Here is a 17,031-nt window from a genome sequence, read left to right on the forward strand (position 1 = left end):
TCACCACAAAGCCAGGGATGTTACCGAAGGCAGGGAGGACCTGGAGCCTGACCAGCCCAACAAAGCCATATGTGCACAAGGTTGCCAGGCCTGGGTTGGAGAATACCTGGAGAATTTGGGGGGTGGATCCAGGAGAGGGCGGGGGCCTCAGCATGGTCCAATGCCACAGAGTCCACCCTCCAAAGCAGCCATTTTCTCTCCAGGGGACCTGATCTCCGTCAGCCAGGGATGCCAGCCTCCAGGCGGGGCCTGGGGATCTCCCACTTTTACAACTGATATCAAGCCCAGAGAGATCAGCTCCCCTGGAGAAAACGGCTGCTTTGAAGGGTGGACTCTAGGACATTATACTTTGCTGAAGTCTCCAGGTATTTTCCAACCCAGACCTGGGAACCCTACTTCAGCTGGAGAGCAGCTGTAAAAGCAGGAGATTCCCCAGGCCCCACCTGGAGGCTGGCAACCCTATAAGTGCAGGGGCAGCCCAAGGGAAGGCGGCAGTCAAGACCAGCAGTTCTGGGAGCACACACACAGACCGCCAGTTGGCCCAGGCACACACTGAATCACCCACTGGCCCGTGGGTGCACTCCAAGTTGACCATCAGATGGGCATGCCCAGAGCCACATACTGGCTAGGTAGAGGGCACTCCCCCAGCCTGGCAAAACAGGTTGGCAGTGCTGGGACTCAGGTACCGCAGGGCTTTGGGACCCCCTGCCTTCTGGCACCCTAGGCAATTGCCTAGGGCCACCTAGTGGGTGAGCCACTCCTCCCCCCAATTACTGGCTGCCGTCTCCACTCCGGGCATGACTTGACTGAACCTCACTACATGAGGCCTGGGGGCCCACCTCAGGTTTTATAAGATCCCCCTGACTTGGAGACTGCTTCTTCGGTCTGGATGATTCATCAAGCTGTGGACAGATCTGGCCCAGACGAAGACGAAGCTTGCTTCCCTCTGCTCTACCTGTCGCCTACCTGGATATCGGACCTTGCACGTCTGTGATCACACCTATGGCCCTTGAGTTCTCATGAGGTCCCTCGGAAACCCAGACGACTGCCCACTTTTCACCCTGCCTCTGGCGCCTTGCAAAGGACCTATCCTGGCAAAGACTTACCTTCCCGGTGTGCTTGTTCACCACATGGAAGCGGGTATGGTGCTGGGGCTCCCACTTGATCGCATCCATAAAGGACTTCCCAAAAGTCTTGGCTGTCATGAGCTTCCACAGGTTCATTTTGAGAGGCAGCTCAACGAAGATCACGTAGTTCTTGCTCATTGCTGGAAGCAAAAAAATGACAGAGTTTAGGCATCCTCTGTCCCGGTTGCACTTCTGAGCAGGGCCAGTTCCAGGTTTTGGGGGACCCTGGACAGAAAATGCCATTTTGGTGTAGTGGTTAGGAGGGCAGACTCTCATCTGGGAGAACTGGGTTTGATTCCCCACTCCTCCACATGCATCCAGCTAGTGTGACCTTGGGTCAGTCACAAGTTCTCTCAGAGCTGTTCTCTCAAGAGCAGTCCTCGAAAGAGCTCTCTCAGCCCCCACAGGGTGTCTGTTGTGGGGAGAGGAGGGGAAAGGAGATTGTAAGCCACTCTGAGACTCCTTCGGGTAGTGAAGGGCAGGGTATAAATCCAATCTCCTCCTCCTCCTCCTCCTTCTTCATGGCGCTCCCCCCACCCACTACTAGGCCCCCCTTCTTGCCCACCCACCCATGTGCTCCCTCCCGCCTCTGCATCCTTCCTGTGCCCACTCGCAAGCTCTCCCACCATCTGCGATCAAAGCTGCCCACACTGCCTGCTTGCCCTTTCCCCGATGGTGCTGGGTGCATCTAGGAATGCCACAGTCATGGCTACCCGGAATGCTGATGCTTTCTGCGCCACCCATTTGCCTTCCTCCAGCAGCGCCAGGAAGTCCATGCAGCTGGGAGCACAGGTGACTAAGCACCTACAAGCAGACAGTGGAGAGGCATGAGCAGGGAGCAGGGGTCATCTGGGGCCGGAGCGAGCTGGAGCGGTGCTCCGGCAGCACAGGAGCGGGCACAAATGGCGGTGGCAGCAAGCCCCACCCCCAGCTCCCAGCGGGCTTGCGGCGGAAGCAAAAAGAGAAGGGATTTAAAGCTGCTGCAGCGCGATCTCCTATTGTATCCTATGGCCCCATAGCAGGCCCGTAGCTAACATGGGGCCCGGCCCCCTTGTGTTTCTTCTGGGGCCCCTCCCTCCGGGGCTGCCCCCAAAGTGCTCCAACTTACCACCTGCACTGTACTTCTATTTAATTAGCTGGCGGCCCCCCCAAGGCCCCCTTCCAAAGAATTCCCTAGCTACGGGGCTGCCCCATAGAATACAATGGAAAGATCGTGCCGCTGCTGTGGCGTGACTCTAGACAGAAGGGGTTTAAACTTTAAACCCTTTCTCTCTTCGCTTCCCCCACCCCACCCCGCCTTGGCAGGCTGGCTGGGGAAGGGGAGGCTTTTGAAGATGCCTCCCCCCCCTTTTTGCTTCCCCTTCTGACACAATTCCGGTGATGTCAGGGGGTGTGGCATATGCTAATGAGTTATGCTAATAGGTATGCTAATAAGCTCCTGCACCTCTTTTTCTACGAAATGACCCCTGGCAGGGAGTCAGCAGTCCCGGGCGCTAGCAGCTGCCCCACCACAGGGTACGCTGACTCCAGCCCTGATTCTAAGCCTTGCCGTTTTTTCTTCCGCCACAACTGCTTAATGGCGATCTTCAGACAACACGCCACTCACCTTCCTCCCACAGGCATAACCATTCTTTGCCAAAAAAAATTCAGACGATCCAACAGCATGCACACAAGGCTTAGAATAAAGTAAAGTTACGCAGAGTATGAACTCCATAGTAGTAATAATGGTGTAGTAAAGGAGTGGGGGATGAATTTGTTTGCAAACTGAGGTTTAAAAGGCCATGCAATATAAGCCATTGTGTAATCCTTCCTGAGTCTCTGAGAGAAGGTGAGATTATTCAGAGCAGAAAAGAGATCCAGTCAAAAGAGTAAAAGATCCAGTCAGAATGGGTATGACTCGCTTCTGTCTTGTGATAAGAGCCAGTGTGGTGTGATAGTTAGAGTGTCAGACTACAGAACCTCTCAGAATACATATAGGGATTATGTCCCGCTATAGGAGAGTTTTACAGATACTTTGGACTGCCACAAATAAGTGGAGATAGATGGGTAGCTGTGTTTGTCTGTAGCAGTAGAAAAGAGCAAGAGACCAGTAGCACCTTAAAGGCTAACAAGATTTGTGGCAGGGGAGGAGCTTTCGTGAGTCACTGCTCACAGTGCTCACAGTCAATGTTCCCTCTAAGCTGTGGAGTCTTGGAAGCAAAAATTCTACTTTGTGAGCTACTGGGATTAAAGTTGTGAGCGAGCAATTTGGCTACTGCATAAATTGGTTTGGTCTGGAGCCATCCTTCCTGAGCTAAGACAAAAACGTGCGAGCTGGAGGCTAAAAAACTGTGAGCTAGCTCACTAACTCAGTTTAGAGGGAACACTGCTCACAGTCACAGAGCAGTGGCTCATAAAAGCTCCTACCCTGCCACAAATTTTGTTAGCCTTTAAGGCGCTACTGGACTCTTGGCCTTTTCCATTGCCATAAATAAATGGGTTCCAGATCAAACCAAGGCTGAACTCTCCCAAGAAGCTAACTTGACTAAACAGGAGCTATTGTACTTTGATTACATCATGAAAAGACAAGACTCCCCAGAAAAGGCTATAATGCTAGCAAAAGTTGAAGGCAGCTGGAAAAGAGGAAGACGCAACAGGAAATGGATTGACCCAGTAAAGGAAGCCACAAAGGCCTTTGGTTTGCAAGACCTGAGTAAGGTTGCTCAGACAGGACGTTTTGGAGGCCATTGATTCACAAGGTCCCCATGAGTCAGAAGCAATCTGACGTGTGTCCCTTAATAAAGGAATTGTCCCACTAATCCTGACCAACGGCCCATTGACTCCAGCGCTGCTTCCAGAGGCACGGAGGCCCACAAACAAGGCATGTAGGTGAAAGACATCTCCACTGCTGATGCACAATAACTGATATTCCAAGTTTTTGCCTCTGAACGCAGAGATTCCATGAAGCCCCCATAGCCAACAGCTGTTGATAGACTGATCCTCCATCCATTTGCCTCATTCTTTTCCAAACAATGTATGCTTATAGTTGTCACCATATATTGGAGCACTGAATCCCATGCACTGGCCATGTTCTTGGGGCTTCTTTCCCCCTATTTCAAAGAACACATATAGCCTATGCTTATGACATTCCAATTCTATTTGCCTTGGTTGCGAAACAGTTCTTTCTGTCGGAAACCTCCTTGGCCACTACCTCTGGCAATTCTACTGGAGGTGCAGGAGTTTCTATTCAAAGGAGGGACGCGCTCACCAAAACTGTGGTAGTAGGAGGGCTTCATCCTATCTTTTGGCTGAATAGTGCACAGAATTTTTGCACCCTGCAGACTGGTGTCCTCAGGACCAGACTTCTGCGGGGGGATCTGAATGATGTTATAGTTCGAACCTGGATGGGAGAAAGAACATCTGTTAAGAACGATTCTGGCAATAGCTGCAGGTGGTTTTGGGCCTTTGCCCACTGAGCTATTGCTGCAGGGTTTACATGGATTATGGGAAGCTGCTTTATACTGAATCAGACCCTTGGTCCATGATGGTTGGTCTCATCTGGTGAGACTGGCAACAGCTCTCCAGGGTTTCAGGAAGAAGAAGAGGAAGAAGAGGAAGAAGAAGAAGAGGAAGAGGAAGAAGAGGAAGAGGAAGAAAAAGAAGAAGAAGAGGAGGAGGAGGAGGAGATTGGATTTATACCCCGTCCTTCACTTAGAGAGCGGATTACAAACTCCTTTCCCTTCCCCTCCCCACAACAGACACCCTGTGAGGTCGGTGGGGCTGAGAGAGCTCTTTCCAGAACTGACAAAACTACGGCTTGCCCAGGGTCATCCAGCAGCTGCGAGTGGAGGAGTGGGGAATCAAACCCGGTTCTCCCAGATTAGAGTCCGCGCACTTAACCACTACACCAAACTGGCTCTTTCATATCACCTACCACCTGCTCCTTTTAGCTGGAGATGCTAGGAATTGAACCCGAGCTCTTTTCATGCCAAGCAAATGCTCTACCCCTGAGCCATGGCCCCTCCTAGTGCCTTTTTGTATCTACGACTCTCAAAAGCTCATGCCCTGAAAATCTCCTTGGACTCCAAGGTACTACTGGACTCGGATCGAGCCGTTCTACCGGGAAAGGTTCCTATACGTGCATGCTTTTAAATAATCATTATGCGTTTCAAAACACTTGAAGATTCTGAGCCAATCCCCCACTTTGTATTGGTGTTACTAAACTTGTGGACAGTTAGTATATTCCACAAGAGCCACAGGCGACATCAGCAGAACCTGCCTGACACTGCTGGCGCAAATGGCACTGCCCAAAGACATGGTTTTCCATGACACTAGTGATGCAAGCAGGAATACAAGAAGGGTCACGAGAAAAAGCATGTGTCCTCATACCAACATGCAGAAAATCAAACATATGCGCTGCAGAGTCTTCTGTAGCCCCCTGCAGCTGTGTGCATCAGTGCTGGTTGAACACCCAAGCATGGAAATCAGATGTACTCAGAACAGGACTTCTAACTTCCTAGAAAGTATCTGTCTGGGCACATTCTGAGTATGTGTTAAATAACAGTAGCTGGACAGAATGTAGCCCTAGCAGATTATAGTTGTAAAAAAATAGGATACAAGCTTTTAGGTTGTTGTTTTTTTTAAAAAAACAACCTTCTGCATTCTCTTAGGTTCCCCTCCCCCCAATGTTTTCTGCAATGTGAATAACCAGACAACTTGGCCTGCTATTCACGTGGCCTGAGAAACATGGGCAGAAAGGAATGCGGTGGGAGCAACAATAGTGAAAAGTCAACAAATTCAAGGAACTGCTGGAGAGAACTGGAGCTAGTTAACTGCCTAAGCCTCAACCATGCAAGGCACGAACAGTTTCTCTGGGTTGTGAAACAGAGGCCGAGTTCAGACTGGCAATTTGAAGCGCTGGGGAGTTGTAGCAAAGGAGACCCGAAACAGACCGGGAACAGCTTGTTCGCAATATTCCCGTTCACACTGCAGCGAATGAAGTGGGAGGATACCGTGGGGGAAGTGCAAGGGAGCGTTCACACTGTCGGCCCACCCTTGGCGGGCTGTTAGCGGCTATTTCTGCAATCTGCTGCATGCGCCTATGCGCATGGGCACCTGCCGCAGAAACAGCCAGCGCCTATTATCAACGACTGCAGGTTGTTCCCGCCTTAGCAGCGCTTGCGTTCAGACGTCAGGGAACTGGAATCAACCCGCTGTACGCGTTGTTTGCTACCACTTTCACCTGGTACTTTTTAAACTTGGGAGGGAAGCAGCACAAGACGGCCTGAGTACGGCTGGGGGGACGCCTGACAGATGTGCCTGTGTGAACCCGCCCCTTTAATCCGCTCCCGAAACGCTCCTGAAACGTTTGGCTGCCGGGCCAAACTGCCAGTCTGAACTCGGCCAGAGATTAGGATTTCTCACCACTGTGCGAGTTTGTGGTTAGGATTCAGGAAACACTCCAGATACTTCCCCCACACCCTTACCAGCTTCTACATGAGAGTTCCTCTACACATTTTGTTCTTTGTCCCTTTGTCCCATATGAACGATACTGACCTTGGTTCAGGGGTCTGATTCAGTAAAAGCAGAGAAAGGAGCCATGGTTCAGTGGTAGAGTGCCTGCTTGGCACCCAGACGGTCCCGGGTTTAATCCCTGGTATCTCCAACTAAAAACGATCCAGTAGCGGGTGATGTGGGAGACCTCCACCTGAGACCCTGGAGAGCTGCTGCCAGTCTGAGTAGACAATACTGACCTTGACGGACCGAGGGTCTGATTCAGTATGGCAGCTTCACGTGGCATGTGGCACTCTCGTGCAGAGCTGCTGCTACGGGGACAGAATGACCAACTTTATGGCTCAGCAGGAGGCAATTTCATAGGTTCATATGTTCATCTACAGGGGATGTGGAGAAACCCTCTCTCCTGCCGGCTTTCCACATAAGACTACATCCTTCCTGTTTCCGACACTAGAATACTTCAGCTTCTGTTCAGGACATGCGCCCAGTGACTGACTTCCAAACATTTTATGAGCACCGTCACAGAAATACGTACCCAGTAAAGAACAAATTACAGAAGTTCAATCCAGCTGGTCCCTGAGCCTGATAAATTATTAACTGATTGACCGGTGTATTGAACCCTGCCTATGAACAGACGCAAAGGGATCCTAGGCAAGCTAGATCAAGCAGCTCCATAAACCCACTGGTCTCACCATGACTCCCATACGAATTGCCCATGTTGTACGCTGTTCCATCTGGGTCATAATGTGGGTGTGCAGTCGCTCCGTTCACTGCAACGTACTTTTCCCAATTCACCTGCAAATGCAAACATGTTTGCTTTTCCAAGAGGAAGCTCCTGAAATCATCAAAATATTTTTCCAGCCCTGGCATAAATACTTTCCCAGCCCTGGAGAGCTAGTTTGGTGTAGTGGTTAGGAGCACGGACTCTAATCTGGGAGAACCAGGTTTGATTCCCCATTCCTCCACATGCAGCTGCTGGCGTGACCTTGGGTCAGTCACAAGTTCTCTCAGAGCTGTTCTCCCAGGAGCAGTTCTCGAAAGAGCTCTCTCACAACTTCAATGCCAGTAGCTCACAAAGTAGAATTTTTGCTCACAAGACTCCACAGCTTAGAGGGAGCATTGCTCACAGGGTGTATGTTGTGGGGAGGGGAAGGGAAAGGAGATTGTAAACTACTCTGAGACTCCTTTGGATAGTGAAGGGTGGGGTATAAATCCTATCTCTTATTCTGGCATAAACTGGATGTGTGTCTTTGTTTGCAACCTGCTATGCACATGACTATTTGGTTATTCATGCTACTGGCAATTACATTCAATAAATGGGCCTATGATGATTCCACGTTGTGGTGTGTGTGTTCCTTTAAATGTTTAGTGTGACCGCAGTAATGCAAGGAGGGCGATAAGGGGAGGTGAGTGTGCTGTGATTGGCTGGTGACTGAGTGTGGGAGGAGATGTTCTGAGAGGAATCTGTGTGTGTGTTTTTAGAGAGTGAAGGGTGACAGAGAGTTTTGAAGAGAGTCTGGGTGACTCTAAGACCGATTTCCCACAAGCTGCTGCTCCGCGCTCGCTCCTCCCTTTGCCCCATCCTACATGCCATGTGCTGCACAGCTGCATTTTGCCCCACAGCTTCACCCGATTTCCCCCGCGTCTACTCAATCCTGTTTTTGGATTATATATATATGAGAGAGAGAAGCCTGTCAGAGGGGAATTTTGGTGTCTGAGAGACTGTGGCTGATTTCCCACAAGCTGCTGCTCTGCGCTTGTTCCTCCCTTTGCCCCATCCTACGTGTCAATTTCACACCATGTGCTGTGCTAGCATTTGCTCCGCAGCTTTTCCCAATTCCCCCCACGTCTATTCGATCCTGTTTTTTGAGGACTGAGTAGACGCGGGGGAAATCGGGCAAAGCTGCACGATGGGGCAAAGGGAGGAACCAGCGCGGAGCAGCAGCTTGTGGGAAATCAGCCTGTGTGTGACACCAAGCTTGCCAGTTATAATTACAAGTTCGTTTCTTCAGCAACTGTTCAAATTAACCAGAAACCTATTTTGTTCTTTATTAAATAAATCAATTTTTTGTGTAAATTTATCCCAGAAATCAGTACAGTCCTTCCTCAGGGCCACATAGTCCTCTGAAGTGCCCAGACCCTGGGTCATACTACCAAAACAGAGAGAATTGGAATTTTTAATTCCTGGTGGCAGCAGAAAACTACCAAGTTTAGGTACACAAAGCGTGTTTAAAGATAAAATCGTCTCCCCAATAAGCAAGCACGTCACAGGGCCTTTTGGCTAATAAATTAACTGGTTAACGGATGTATGCAGTGCCTGCTATATTAGTTTTCTACTTGCATTAATTTTTGTAAATCGGGGAAGCATTTAAAAAAGCTATTCCTTCCCTGCAAACTGACTCATTTTATTCTGCCACCTCAGGATGCAAGCAGCTTATTTTCCCATCATTCCACTTGTGGCCTCAAGCCCAAACTGAGCTCAATCCAAGCTGGTATCTCCTTCAATATGGATTAATTCCAACATATGCTGAATTTACCCTGATGGACTGTGGACACCAATCTGGAAATGCTGTGACCCTTCATCCCCCGTCCGACACCCTAATCCTGCTGCTGTCCCCACCCCATTTACCTTTATTTATTTATTCATTCAATTTGTACCCTGCCCTCCCCGCGAACAGGCTCAGGGCGGTTTACACAGTTGGTGCAAAATTACCAATAAAACCACGTACAATCAGTTAAAACAATTCAATACAAATAACCTTCTCTTGTGACTCCAGGGTTTCCACATCCACTCTGTGCATGAAGTTGGTCTCTGTGCTGACATAATAGTCCCCTTTGTAGACCACATAGTTCACATTGCAGTTGTCGGTCATGTCTAGAACAAAAGTCCTGGCTTAGTTTGTGGCTGATTCTCTGTTGTTTTAGCAAACCCACGTTGGAACAGAAAAGGTGCAGCTCAAAACCACATTCAAATACCTCGGGGCAACGTGCTGACTGCAAAGTCACCCCTGAACAGACATAAATCTATGCAGAAGGTACCATAAAATCCAATGATTAAAGGAAGTGAGAGCAGCATGGAATGTGGAGGCTGCCATAAAATCTGATGATCAAAGGAAATGAAAGCAGCATGCAGTGCAGAGGGGAATTTCTGTTCCGACATGGGTTTGCTATAACAACGGAGGGAAAAGCCAATGCAGAATCGCCCTGTGAGTGTGGTATGGAACACTTGGGGCCCCCACGGAAGTGGCATGGACACATTTAGAATAAACACATCACCTTGTTGAAGTCACTGATCTCTTGGGAACTGCCTGAGGAGCCAAACTGTGGCTCAGGAGTCACACGCGGCTCTTTCACACATATTGTGCAGCTCCCGGCAAGGCGGCTGGGGAAGTGAAGGGGAGGCCTGCCTCCCCAATCGGTCCTCCCTTCCCCAGCCAGTTTTCCACTCTCCGGGTAGGTGGAGTCTAAAACTAAAGTCCTGGCTTAGCTTGAGGCTGATTCTCCCTTGTTTTACCAAACCCACGTCGGAACAGGACAGGTGCAGAGAAGGAGCAGAGAAAGAAAGCAACTTAAGCAGAGAAGGAGGAGAGAAGGAAAGCAACTTTAACTTTACATGCATTCTCAAAGCATTTTCAAAGTCTCATTTAATGTTAAAAAAGCAAATCTGCATATTTTCAATTTAAAAAGTGTGTGGGATATTTGTTCATGGGTTGCGGATCTCAAATATCTGACATTTATTTTATGTGGCTCTTAGGTTAAGCAAGTTTGGCCACTCCTGCTCTAGGCCAATAAACGTATCCCTCCTCTTGACTCATGCCTGGGGTTGCTGTCGACATGGCAAAGGTTGGTTTCCTTGCAACCAAACAAAACACATTGCAATCTCAGGCAGGCTGATTTAGAAGAACCTGAGACAACTCCTTTATCTGGATCTTTACTCAAGCTATGGGCACACAGAAGTAAACAGTCACGGGGGCGGGGAACGACAAGTATTCCATAAATCAGGGCTATTTTGGGGCAGGAACGCACAGGAACAGAGTTCCGTCTGTCTTCAGAGTTGGCCACGCCCACTACAGCCAAAACCTCTGCGTGCGTGGCTACAGAGGGAAGGCCTGGAAAGCGACCCCCCCCGGCGACTCCAAGGTGGGCAAGCAAGGGGGGGCCCTGGAAGGATCGGGGAGGCATTTAAATGCCTCCTCGTGCCTTCCCCACCCTGTCCGAGGGTCAGCTTGCCCGGGCTCCCCGCAGACGCAGGGCGCCCAGGCAAGCCAAAGACTGCCTTCCGTTCTCTTCAAGGGGGGGGATTGCCTGGGCGCCCCGCAGCCATGGGGTGCCCGAGCAAGCCAAGGGAAGGCATGGGTGTGGCTTAATATGCTAATGGGTTGCACTGTCAGGAGTGTGGCCTAATATGCTGATGAGTTTCTGCTGTTGGGTGTGGCCTATTATGCTAATGAGTTCCTGCTGGGCTTTTTGGGCAAGCCAAGGGAAGGCATAGGTGTGGCCTAATACGCTAATGAGCTGCACTGTCAGGGGTGTGGCCTAATAGGCTGGTGAGTTTCTGCTGTTGGGTGTGGCCTATTATGCTAATGAGTTCCTGCTGGGCTTTTTCTACAAAAAAAGCCCTGCCATAAATTATCTCCTGCAATGCCATGCTAAGCCAGTGAAAAGCACTGTCAGACAGTGAAGAAGTTCAAGGGTGGCTTGACGGAGAAGGATGGCCCACGGTGCTCTTTGGTAGTATCTGTACTTGTAGTGATGACCACTTTTTGGACTTCTAACACTCGATCCGGGGACGGTTCCAGGTTTTGGGGGGCCCCAGACAGGCAGTTCCCAAGCCAACTCCCTGCCAGCCACCAAGAAGAAGAAGAAGAAGAGATTGGATTTATACCCCGCCCTTCACTTGGAGTCTCAGAGCGGCTTACAAACTCCTTTCCCTTCCCCTCCCCACAACAGGCACCCTGTGAGGTGGGTGGGGCTGAGAGAACTCTGACACAAACTGCTCTTTTTCAAGGACAGCTGTGCCAGAGCTTGTGACTGACCCAAGGTCACATCAGCAGGTGCAAGTGGAGGAGTGGGGAATCAAACCCGGTTCTCCCAGATTAGAGTCCACATATGTAACCCCTGCTTGTGCCTTTCTTCCCTCCCCCGCTCTCCCATCCACTAGGGCTGCCAGCTCTGGGTTGGAAAATACCTGGAGGTTTTGGGGGCGAAGCCTGGGGAGAGTGGGATCTAGGGAGGGCAGGAACATCAGCAGGGCTTAACGCCATACGGTCCACCTTCCAAAGCAGCCACGTTCATCAGGGGAATGGATACCTGTTGTCTGAAGACCAGCTGTATTTCCAGGAGATCTCCAGCCATGGCCTGGGGGTTGGCAATCCTGCCGATCCATGTCCCTCCTACCTGCTTCTGCGTTCTTCCGTTGTCTTCTCAAGAGCCCTCACTCTGCCTTTGCTCACACTGCCATCCCACCCTTTCCCCAGAGGCACTGGGCAATGCTAGCCAATAAGCGTGCGAGGGACGTCAGCAGCAGTGGGCCCTGCCTGAAACTTCAGGCCTCCGCAGCCGCCCCACTTCAGAGTACGCTGATGCTGGCTCTGGCCTGATCGCATAACCATTCTTGCACCCATTGCACTGCCATTCTAAGAACGCCACTGAATAGACCTAAGTAGGGTTCTGAGTGGACCTGCTCAGAATTCTCCCTCCATTTTTTTTCTTTTGAAATTGAACAGTCCATTTCCCATTTTTGCAATTCAGGAAGCACAGCTGTTTGAAGCACAGATTCAGGTGGGTACCAGTGTTCCCTCTAAGCTGAGTTAGTGTGAGCTAGCTCACAGTTTTTTAGCCTCCGGCTCACACCTTTTTGTCTGAGCTCAGGAAGGATGGGGCTCCAGAGCAAACTAATTTATGCAGTAGCCGAATCGCTCGCTCACACCTTTAATGCCACTAACTCACAAAGTAGAATTTCTGCTCACAAGACTCCACAGCTTAGAGGGAGCTTTGGTGGGTACCCGTTTCCCCTCTAAGCTGAGTTGGTGTGAGCTAGCTCACAGTTTTTTAGCCTCCACAGATCTTTGCTGTAGCTCAGGAAGGATGGCCTCAAAGCAAACTAATTGATGCAGCAACCAAATGGCTCGCTGACAACTTTAATGCCCATAGCTCACAAAGTAGGATTTTCGTTCACAAGACTCCACAGCTTAGAGGGAGCTTTGGTGGGTACACAGGTTGGTCTGAAGCAACAGAATGAAGTCTGACTGGAGTGGCACCTGTAAGGCCAACAAAGTTTCATTCTGTGTATAGCAAGACCACAACAAAGTTTTGTTCTGGGCATAAGCTTTTGTGTGCATGCGTGTATCTGAAGTTTGTATCTGAAGCATGCATCCGAAAGCTTATACCCAGAATGAACACTGTTGGTCTTAAAGGTGCCACTGGATTAAAAATTTCATTCTGTTTGAAGCAGGGTTTCCGATTTGGCATGAAGATGGCAGGGAATGGCACCCAAGGGCAGGCAATGAAAGTATGCTCCAATTGAGCTCAGGTTTGTACCAAATCCTGCCCACTTTCTGCAACAGGTACACTGTCAGGAATGTCAACAGAACAGCAAAATGTTGCTCACAATTTTGTTTAGAATTTTTTTAGTGGAAAACGGCAACGTCAAGTTCAAGATGTGATGGAGCTGGTCTAAGAAAGATACTTACCCATACTTTCAAACCTTGACATGAACCGCCCAAATACGCTCTTGCAAGGGTCCGGCATAGCCAGGGTTCCAAACTCAGAGGCCATGATCCGGTTGTTCTGGCTGTTGGTTTTAAAGGAATCGCTCCTGAGGAACTTGCTTTGGTATGTCACAGTCCCATTCTTAATTGTGAACTGGTGTAGCAGGGCGGCACCATCAAACCAATGGTTGTATCTTCCATCAGAGAGAGAAAAATCCGTCAAAAGAGAAGCTAGGAGCACAGGGTGTCATCCTACACGGTCCTTTTTAAAGGCTGCACTGGGTTCCAGCTCATCGTTTCATGCATCCAAATGCTTAACTTTATGCATCCAAGATGTCTCATGCATCCACGCTCATATCTTTATGCATAACTTTATGTATGAACCCACCACAGATTAGAAAAACTGCACATGGACTCTGCGGGATTAAGACCACAAAAATAACTAAACCCTACACAAAGATCAAAGTTACAGCAAGACCAAGAACATACTGCTTTCAGGGGAAGGGCTCTGGACAAGCAAACACAGGTCTGGTCCTTTCCCTCAGTCAGGCAAAGCAGAGAAAAATAACCCTCCAAATTTGGGGGTTTTTTTTAAATCAAAATTCACCAACTTGGTGGTGGTGAGGAAATCGATTCTAATGGATATAAATCTTCAGGATTTTCTTTTTTAAAAATTTTAAAACAATGGAGAACACTTCTTCCTTGTCAATCTCAAAAGTTTGCAAAATAAATCTTTCTAAAAGAAGCAAGCAAAATGTGTTTATCGTTAAGGGTATCAGTCAGTGGTGCACTGATTTAGAAACACAGAAAAATAGAGCTGGAAGGGACCCCGGGAGTCATCTAGTCCGACGCCATGCACAATGCAAAAAAAATTTCACAGCTACCTCCCCCCCCCCTCAGTGGCCCCTGCTCTATGACTGATCATTTTCATTCCTCGCTAAGCAGATCAGACAGAAAGAAGGGCAGTGCCACAACCTAAGCAAGATTTTCCTCTGCTATTAGTCCCTCCAGTTCTGAGGACAGAGTGTCTGTTTGTTCCTTCTGAGCCAAAAGTTATTAATGCCGGAATGTGAGATCAGAATGTAGTTAACAGTTGTTGTAACCAGAGGTCGATTCGGGGGGATCGCGGGGGATCGCAGTTCCCCCGGGTGAGGTGCGGGGGGCGGGGCACATGACGAAGCCCCGCCCCCTGCTTCCGGCCGCCCTGCTTCCGGCCCTCATTCAGCCAGGAGGCAGGAGAAGAGGGAGGGTAAGTTGCTTCCTCCCCGCCTCTCCCCACCCCTGCCTGCCTGGGGCCAGGGAGGGCCTTGGTGGGGCTTCCTTGCACTCCCGCCGGCCTTGCAGGTCCACCACCGGGCCTTATGATGTCAGGGGTGTGGCATATGCTAATGAGTTATGCTAATGAATTCCCCTAGTTCTTTTTCTACGAAACGACCCCTGGTTGTAACTAGTAACTACTTCCATGGATAGCCTCACTCACAGACAGTTATAAGTCACTGAAACAGTTAGTTTGGAATTGTACCATTATTAAGCAATTTCTGGACTGACTTACCTGATTATCTTTTGGCGTTTTAGAATAGCTACCTCTGCTTTTCTCCGTCCGCTTCCTCCTTCTCCTAATTACCTTGTTTGGTGTATTGTATGTTTATATTATAGAACAGGGTTGAAATTGTACTCCTTCTATTAATACTGTGTATTTTTCCTAAAGAATATCCACCATATATTTATAAGGTTTAACGTTGTAATCACTAATCAAGCTCTTTCTCTATATGTGTGTGTGTGTGTGTGTTACTGTTGTTTATCTGTTAGTCTATAGTCTTATATTTTAATAAAGTATATAATTTTTAAAAGTTTGGAATTAATAAACACCAGAGAAACCAACAACAACAAGCAGGACTTACTGATGTCTTCCAAACTCGTACTTCCCTGGCCCATTCCTCAGCAGTTTTCCCTTGAGCCATAGGGGGATTTGCCCTTTGACACGCGTAGGGATTTGTTGGGGTGTCTCCTCTACACTGGAAAACAACGGTATGACACATTCCAAACCTTTCCGATTGCTGAAGGTGGGCGGCTGCCTCCGGCTAGTCAGAGCTGTGGAAACAAAGGGAGAGGTTAGTACACAGGAAGGGAACAATAAGTTAAGACTAAGGAAGGCCGGAAAACCGACAAGACAGACCTAAAGCCCCCTTTTTAATAAAAGCCATTTACAAAAAAGCGATATAGAGTGAAAACTTCCCGCTGTTCCATCCAGCCAAAAACAATACAGGTATTGGCTAGGACCCAAGATCAAGATGAACGTGAAGTTCGAAGTCTATAGCTCTTGCAAACAAACCACCCTGAGATATACAAACCACAGGTATCACTGCCAAAAGCCCCTAACAAGGGAAGTGGGTGTTTTTCTTTTGAGGCTGGCAATAATGGGAATGATAGTAGCACTACTCGATACTTATATAACTGCACCAAAACTTGCTCTGGCCAAGCAAACTGTATGTGCACGAATAACTCATTCGCTTGAGGAAGCTGCCTCCAGTACTGTTCCTTTAAGTGTAGTTGCTAGATAAGACAATTGTGGAACCTTTGGAATCCAGTCCACTTGATTTCTAGTGAGAAATATGCTCTTAACTAACCATTCATCTTGTAATATTCTGATTCCTTTGTCAGCAACAGTAGAAACGGCTTTAGCTGGTAAACTCTCCGTGGTTTGAAGAAGAAGAGATTGGATTTATACCCTGCCCTTCACTTGGAGTCTCAGAGCGACTTACAAACTCCTTTCCCTTCCCCTCCCCACAACAGACACCCTGTGAGGTGGGTGGGGCTGAGAGAACTCTGACACAAACTGCTCTTTTTCAAGGACAGCTGTGCCAGAGCTTGTGACTGACCCAAGGTCCCATCAGCAGGTGCAAGTGGAGGAGTGGGGAATCAAACCCGGTTCTCCCAGATTAGAGTCTGCACACTTAACCACTACACCAAACTGGCTCTCCAGTTTGAACAACTGCCAGAAAGCCTCTCGGACTTCAGATACAACTGCCAGAAAGCCTCTCGGAGTTCAGATAGCAGCCCCGCTGCAAAGAAGGCTGTTGACAGCTGCTCACGATGACATCTTAGCCTCTAAATCTGCATTCTCTAACTCCCGAGAATCAAACTCTTCTCTTTTGTGTAATCTGTACAACATGAGAGAGACCTGTGCAGTCTCAGACACTTTTTTAAATGCTCTGTCCGGCAATACACCCTTTGTAGGAGATCGGGGGAGGGGGACCCGCTTACCTGGGACGTACTGGAGCAAAAACCAAAGGAAATCAGCCGCATACTGAGTTAGAAGGCTGGTGAACGAAAGGATATAGGAAAGCATTTCTGCATAATGCTGGGTTCAAATGACAAAGCAGATTCTAAAGTAGCCTGCATACACTGCCCAAGATGGCAGAGTGCAACTGATCCCAGGGGGAATGTAGAGAAGGGATGGCTGAATGCCACATTTCAGAATAAAAGCCTTCTCAGCAGTCTGAACACGGGTAACAGGGATGGGCTGGCACGGAACCCGCCAGTGTTTTCTGCACTAAATCTCTGCACTAGGGAGCGAATTTATCTACAGACCGTTCTTCTTTAGAAATAAATCAGGGAAAGAAGAGTATTCAGATTGCCCCTTTAATATTTTCTCCCTTTACACACCCTGAAGAATTATTTACAGTGCAATCCCAAACACA

General features: G+C 48.9%; 1 protein-coding gene across 1 annotated transcript in view; it reads right to left on the bottom strand.

Moving 5' to 3' along the window:
• The window catches only part of BCO2 (beta-carotene oxygenase 2), a 27,686-nt gene extending 10,929 nt beyond the window's left edge, over positions 1-16,757 (bottom strand). Inside the window, exons 1-7 of the mRNA XM_015418012.1 lie at positions 16,595-16,757; positions 15,232-15,421; positions 13,313-13,524; positions 9,380-9,495; positions 7,313-7,415; positions 4,375-4,506; positions 1,107-1,267 (exon numbers count right to left, since the gene is read on the bottom strand). Coding sequence (XP_015273498.1) covers positions 1,107-1,267; positions 4,375-4,506; positions 7,313-7,415; positions 9,380-9,495; positions 13,313-13,524; positions 15,232-15,421; positions 16,595-16,679 — 999 coding nt within the window. The 5' untranslated portion in view covers positions 16,680-16,757. The remainder of the gene's footprint in view (positions 1-1,106; positions 1,268-4,374; positions 4,507-7,312; positions 7,416-9,379; positions 9,496-13,312; positions 13,525-15,231; positions 15,422-16,594) is intronic.
• Positions 16,758-17,031: the final 274 nt, after the last annotated feature.

This window comes from Gekko japonicus, unplaced genomic scaffold (genome assembly GCF_001447785.1).
Source record: "Gekko japonicus isolate JY-2015 unplaced genomic scaffold, Gekko_japonicus_V1.1 scaffold1241, whole genome shotgun sequence".
Classification (NCBI taxonomy): Eukaryota; Metazoa; Chordata; class Lepidosauria; order Squamata; family Gekkonidae; genus Gekko; species Gekko japonicus.